Genomic DNA, 6,843 nt, shown 5'->3' with positions numbered 1-6,843 from the left:
ATAAGTATGTACTTACTGCCATTTTTTAACTTTTTTTTTTCTCAGTGTTTTAGTAGTCCTTCTCTGTTCCTTCCTTCTTCTATACAGAATTGATGGTCTCTTTAGTTTGACCTCTGTCTGAAAGCTATACTCTTTAACTCCCCTCCTCCCTCCTTTTATGTTTTTGATATCATATCTAACCTCTTTTTTGTGCATTTGTATCCATTACCCTCTTATCATGGAAATTGATAATTTTTCCTATTTGTGGTCTTCTTTTTCCCCTTAAATCAGTCCCTTTAACATTTCTTGTAGCACTGGTTTCTTGGTGACAAACTCCTTTAATTTTTGCTTGTCTGGGAAATTTTTGATCTCTCCTTCCATTTCGAATGATAACCTTGCTGGGTAGAGTATTCTTGGCTGTAAGTTTTTTCCTTTTAGCACTTGAAATATATCATGCCATTCTCTTCTAGCCTGTAAGGTTTCTGCTGAGAAGTCAGCTGATAGCCTTATGGGGTTTCCTTTGTATGTAACTTGACTTTCTCTTGCGGCTTTTAGGATTCTCTCTTTAATTCTGGACATTTTGATTATGATATGTCTTGGTGTGGGCCTCTTTGGGTTTATCTTGTTTGGGGCTCTCTGTGCTTCCTGTACCTGGATGTCTGTTTCCTTCCTTAGGTTAGGGAAGTTTTCATCTATTATTTCTTGAAATAGATTCTCTGCTCCTTTGTCTCGCTCTTCTCCTTCCGGGACACCTATAACACGGATGTTAGTGCGATTGATGTTGTCCCAGAGGTCCCTTAGACTGTCCTCACTCTTTTTAATTCTTTTCTCTTTTACCTGTTCAGCTTGGGTAATTTCTTCTAGTCTTTTGTCCAGCTCACAGATCCGTTCTTCTGTATCCTCTACTCTGCTTTTGAGTCCCTCTAGTGAATTTTTCATTTCCAGTATTGTATTCTTCATTTCTGATTGGTTCTTTTTTATATCTTCCATTTCTTTGCTGACATTCTCACTGAGTTCATCTATTCTTCTCCCCACATCAGTGAGCATCCTTAACACTCTTTGTTTGAACTCTCTGTCGGGTAGGTTGCTCATTTCTGTTTCACTTAGTTCCTTTTCTGGGGTTTTGTCCTGTTCCCTTACTGGGAATGTATTCCTTTGCCTCCTCATTTTGCTTCTTCCCCTATGCTTGTGACTACGTATTAGGTACGTCTCCTGCTCTTGGATAGGTGACCTTATGTAAGTGATGGCTTAGGAGGCCTGCCGTGTGCTTCCTTCAGTTCTCAATGTTCCAGGGGTGACCCCTATGTGGGCTACGTGTGTCCTTCTGTTGTGGCCTGTTTGCTCTCCCTGTATGCTCCCAGGGAGGCCGAGTTATGCTCTTGGCCAGCTGTTGTAATGCTCAGCTGCTTGTAGTTGTTGTGGGCCCTTCAGTCTCTTTATCAGGTGTGGGGAGCCCCAGCACAGTTGGCTGCAAGTTCTAATACCACATTTGTGTTGCAGTATTTCTTTTAAGTGAGTACGCCCCCAGCCCCCAGCGTGGCAGGTTGTTAGGCTCAGGGCCTTACAATTGCTGTAAGCCTCTAGCCTATTAGGTCTCTTATCAGCTCTCTGAGGATTGCAGCTGGGTGGGGCTGGCCTCAGGCATGGGAGCACCCAATTGTTTCAGGCTTTGGAAGGTGGGGCAAACCCCCTATGTGGGTCTTTGAGAACCACAAGTCTTCTGCAGCTGACATGCCCTGCCGCCCACAGGTCCACACACACAGTCAACACAGTCCTGCCCCGTGTATGCACCCCAACCTCCCGAAGAGGACCCAGTCTCTCCACGGCGGGAGCCCCACACACTCCACTACTGCCTCACACTCTCCACCTGCTCCTTGTGTATGCCCTGCTCTACTGAAGTCGGCTCAGTTGCCAGGCTGCAGAGAATCCAGTCACCAATCTATGCAGGCCCACAAGTTGCCTGAGGGTTTGTTGTTGGGTGGGGCCAGTCTCTAGGGTGGGCTGCCTGCCCTGACTGAGCTGGATTAAATCGGTGCTCTAGTGGGTGGGGCAGACCCTGGGCTAGCAGGCCTCAGGGAGAACTCCAATGGCGTCTGTGTCAGCACGCCCACACCAGGCCACAACAATGGCTGCCGCCAATGTCCCAGTCCCTGGAGAGGTCTCACCTCTCACCAAGATGCACTCAGGTCCTATTAGGTGAGTCTCTTTTCACCAAAGCACTGTGCACCTTTCTTTCTGGTGATTTTAGGTTGCTTTCTGAAATGGGTGAGTTTGCGCGTGGGCCCCTTAAGAGGCGGTTTTAATTTCTTTGTGAACCAGCTTTTCTGGGGATACTCCCCAATGTTTTAGTAGCAGGCAAAGTCAGATATTATGCCACTGGTCTCGATTGTGCTGGGTCCACAAAATGCCCACAGTGGGTGTGCTCCCCGGCTCAGGGCCCCGCGCCTCCAGGGAGAGCTGTGTACCTGTAGGCTGCTCCCCGGCGGTGGTGAGGTGCTGCCGCTTGTGAAGGCAGCGTTTTTCCTCTCCAGAAGGGAGTCTCTGCCTCTTCTACCTCAGTTAGGATTGTCCGTTGTTGCAGTAGTTCCTCTTATCCAGTTTTCAGTTCTGTCTCAGGTGTAATTTTTCCACGAGTAGTTGTAAATTGGCTGTGTCCACCCGAGGAGGTGAGGTCAGAGTCTGCCTACGCCGCCATCTTGACTTCTCCTCTGTATCACTACTTTGACATGCATTTGGCAGAATTGATATAAAATAACTCTAGGATATAATTTCCCATACCTTGCCACCTCTTTTTCGGTTTGAATTTGCTTTAGAGCCAAACCATTTGCAGATCTTCTAATCTTGTATCTCCTTTGTCGATTTGACCTGTTTTGAATTCAAGCAGCTTTTACAATTCTGAAGAATAGTAAATATATGCTATAAGATACTTCAAAATGAAAATGTGAAACACAGAATCCTAAGTTCACTAGAATGAGAATTTTGAAGCTCTCAGAAAGAGTATAGTAATACGTAGATGATTAAAATGGTTTGGCAGAATATTTACTCAAGGAAAAGTAATTATTTTTTTGACTATGTGCCTGTGTTTGTGTACAAACATTCTCAGTGAGTAGTATATGTGTGTCTATAAATATACATATAATTTTCTTTGTAGATGTATATGCATAGTATATTATGTATAAAATATATATTTATACACATATAAAATATATAACCATATATTTGTAAATATATATATTTATACTTACATACATATATATACACACACACAATGAGCTACATACATATATACTCACACACACAATATTCTTTACTGTTCCACAACTTGATCTAACCTATTTAAGATAAAGAAATAATGATTCGCAAACAGAGCCACCTTATTCCCTGTAAATATTCTTAACGTCACACCTCTGCACTTAATAAGTACGGACATTGCTACAGTGACATAAATTGAAGAATATAATAGTAAGCTAGATATCTGGTGCTACTGAGTCTACTGGCATACATGAATTGTATTCACTTCAATAAAGAGCAGTGGATTGTTGGGACTTGAAGGGAGACTTTGAATCGAGGAGCTTTGAAAAAGCATAAATGTTTCGCTTAAATGTTAAGCTCAAAGACGTGCCAAGTTAAGAAGCCCTGGTTTGGAAAGCCAACTGGATGATATGATAGATGAGATGAGAACCTGGGAAGAAGGAGCAGGCAAACGAAATGAATACAGGAAGAAGAGAGAATTTTTCAGATGCTTTTCAGTCTTGGAAATGACATTGAAATAATTACACAGGAGGGTTAAAACTCAGAGAAATATAATTCATTAAGTGCTATAATGTATAATATTAAAATGAAATAATTAGATGGAGGCCATTGTGTCTAAATACCTGCTATTTGGTAGGCCAGGCACTGACATTGGCTGTTCTACGAACTTCCCACTTAGTGGGTTAGTCTATCTTGAGGCCAAGTTACTATAAGAAGATTGTCTGATACGTAAGAGCAAAGAAAAAATGATCTTAATAGACAGTGCCTTGGAGCTATAAAAATAATGATAGGTAATATTAACTGAATGCTACCATGAATACACTAATTATAATAGAATGTCTGGCATAGAGAAGGCACTCAATAGATGTTGGTTCAATAAATGAACCTGGAAATCCTCACAACAACCCTATGAGGTAGATACTCTTATTATTTCCACTGGAGGAAACTGAGGCTCAGGAAGATAACAACTTTCCCCATATGATAAATCATTGATCTAGAACTTGAACTCAGGTTACTCTGACTTCCTAGTTCATGTTTCTAACAATTTTGTTATGCTTCTTTATTGAAAAAGTATATATTCTTCTCTACTTTCAAATCGACTAGAATACACTTAGTTTTAGGTTCCCATATATCCATACTTACTGTAGACCCTGTTATGACATCACCTTGTTATGTGCCTTGAATTGTTTTACGGTTTATTTTAGCTATAATTTAATATCCGTGATGAGGTTTTGGACTCACTGCTATTATCAGTAACCCATCTGAAAACTACTTATTAGGGTGCGTCAACCGAGCAGATAGTTATCTCATCTATACTTTCATTTGTTTACCTGAGTGTTACTTTCAAAAGAAAATTCTAGAGTGGCATCTTACTTGTATGCTTTAAATGCTTTTCCCTATTTGGCTTAGATTATATTTGGCCTTTACAATCTGATCTCTTTGAGTAGGGCTAGGACGAAGACATGGCAAAGCAGACGAGGTTTGTGTCTGGAAACTCAAATCCTTTCCCGTACATTCAATATCTTCTTTTCTTTACTTCTTTCTTGCCTCCATTCCTTCTTTCTCATTCTAATGTCTATCCAGCTACTTCTCACTGTTTTTCCTCTCATGCTTGCAGAGAAAGCTCACATTCAACTGGCATTTTTCTTTCGCCAGAGATCTGTGTAAAGCCCAGGAACTCATACTCAGTATTACTTTGAGTAAGGCTTCATAAAATCCTCAGCATCCCCCCATTTTCTCCCTCAGATAACTCTAGAAATATTTGATTTGGCAGTATAACAGAGCTATATGTATTGGCTTTGTGCAGCAAAAAGAGAAGAGTATTTTGACTAGGTTATGTGGATTCCAGCCCCGACAATTGTATGACCTTTATCAAAGCACTCAATCTCGCTGAACTTTAATATGCTCACTTGGAAAATGATGAGATTAGACTAAGTAATTGCTTAGATCCTTTGAATTTTAAAATATCATGATTTAAAAAATATAAGCGATGGTATTTCTAGTAGGTTTTATATTGCAGCACAATTCTTTGTTTCTATATATTAGACTTTGTGTGAATTATGCTCAGATACAGATACCTACTTACAACTCCAAAATAAGTTAGAAAGAATTTTGGTGGGGAATGTGAGCGATAATATGATGGTACAAGTTAAGAGCTATATTTGAGGTGCAGTGAAGAGATAGTTTGATTGGAAGGAAGGCTACTAGTTAAAGTAGCTGGAGAAGAGATAGTACAGATAAGCAACTCTAGATTTACGAGGATTTTAGATGGCAGGTTGAAGAATTTGAACTTAAGAAGTTGAAGAATAGAGAGGATCTTAGGAATTAGTTTGGAATGTTAATCACAGAGACTAGAAAAAGGACTATTTAAGATGCTACTGCAAAAGTTCAAGCATTATGTGTTCACAGCTATCAACGTGGAAAATCATGGAAAGAGATGAAGAGCTGATAATTTTAAAAAATTGACAGAAAAAAGAATATGAACTCCAGATGTGTTTTATCATGAAAAAATTACCGAGCTATCTTCATTGAAAAAGCCTAAAAACAATGACCAATCCAAGAATAATGATCACCCTCACTAGTAGAATATGATCTTGGATTACCACCCTAAAAGGAGCCAGGACTTAGAGAAATTATTGATTCCAGAGTGAGGACAGCAAACATACAGGATGACAGGTTTTGTCAAAAAGACTTTGGAGCCAATTTACAGAGGCTCTCACAAGCAATATAGTGGATAATTTTAATATCGATAAGAATAAAAGCTGCAGTGAGTTGAAACACATCAAATATACATAGAAACATGAATTTATTATGATACTAAAAGAAGAAAAATCAATTTTGGAAAGTGGTTAAGGGAAAGAATTGTGCATTTTGTGTAGCCAAATAGTATATGAAGAAAATTTTCTCTTATGGAAGTATCCCAGCTAATAAATGAAGAAGAAATGATTAAATTAGAATGTCACCATTCTCTACCCCTAATGAACTGTTGGATCTAGGTACTGAAAAGAAATGGCCACCAACATCCTTAAATGAGGGACAACTAGGCATTATGATCCTCATTATAAAATGAGGATCATTTTATAACATGGCCTATGAAGTAGTTTTTCCAAAAAAATATTAATCCGATCAAGGATTAAGTACAAACCTACCTATAATTTACAAGAGTGGTTCTCAGTATGGAAGGTGGACAATTTTGCCCCTAAGGTGATATTTGGCAATGTCTGGAGACATTTTTGGTTGTCACAACTTGGGATGTGTGTGTTCTACTGGTATCTGGTGGGTAGAGGCCAGAGATGCTGCTACATATCCTACAATTCCCAGGATGATAAAAAATTGTCTGGCCAAAAACATCGATAGTATTGAGGTTAAGAAATCCTGACTTATGGGAAATATGAATGGGAGAGGAACATGTTAAGTGATACTATTGGAATATAACCAGCAAAATATCAATGGTTTAAAACTACAGGAAAAATAACAGTTTCTCCAACAATAAAAAAAAAAATTAAAGGAATAAAAAGAAAGGAAAGAGGTAAACTATAGACTTAAAGAGACAAGAGACAGATCAAGCAACAAAAAGTGAAGATCTTATTTGGATTCTGATTCAAAGTGTAA

The 6,843-nt window shown here is 39.3% G+C and overlaps 1 protein-coding gene across 1 annotated transcript in view; it reads left to right on the top strand.

The window, feature by feature from the left end:
- Window positions 1–1,958: 1,958 nt before the first annotated feature.
- Window positions 1,959–6,843, top strand: part of LOC131407218 (gastric triacylglycerol lipase-like) — a 121,059-nt gene continuing 116,174 nt past the window's right edge. Inside the window, exon 1 of the mRNA XM_058543467.1 lies at window positions 1,959–2,175. Coding sequence (XP_058399450.1) covers window positions 2,066–2,175 — 110 coding nt within the window. The 5' untranslated portion in view covers window positions 1,959–2,065. The remainder of the gene's footprint in view (window positions 2,176–6,843) is intronic.

The sequence above is a fragment of the Diceros bicornis genome, chromosome 6 (assembly GCF_020826845.1).
Source record: "Diceros bicornis minor isolate mBicDic1 chromosome 6, mDicBic1.mat.cur, whole genome shotgun sequence".
Lineage (NCBI taxonomy): Eukaryota > Metazoa > Chordata > Mammalia > Perissodactyla > Rhinocerotidae > Diceros > Diceros bicornis.
Note: the sequence above shows the minus strand (reverse complement) of the source record. Positions and strands in the feature narration are given on the sequence as shown.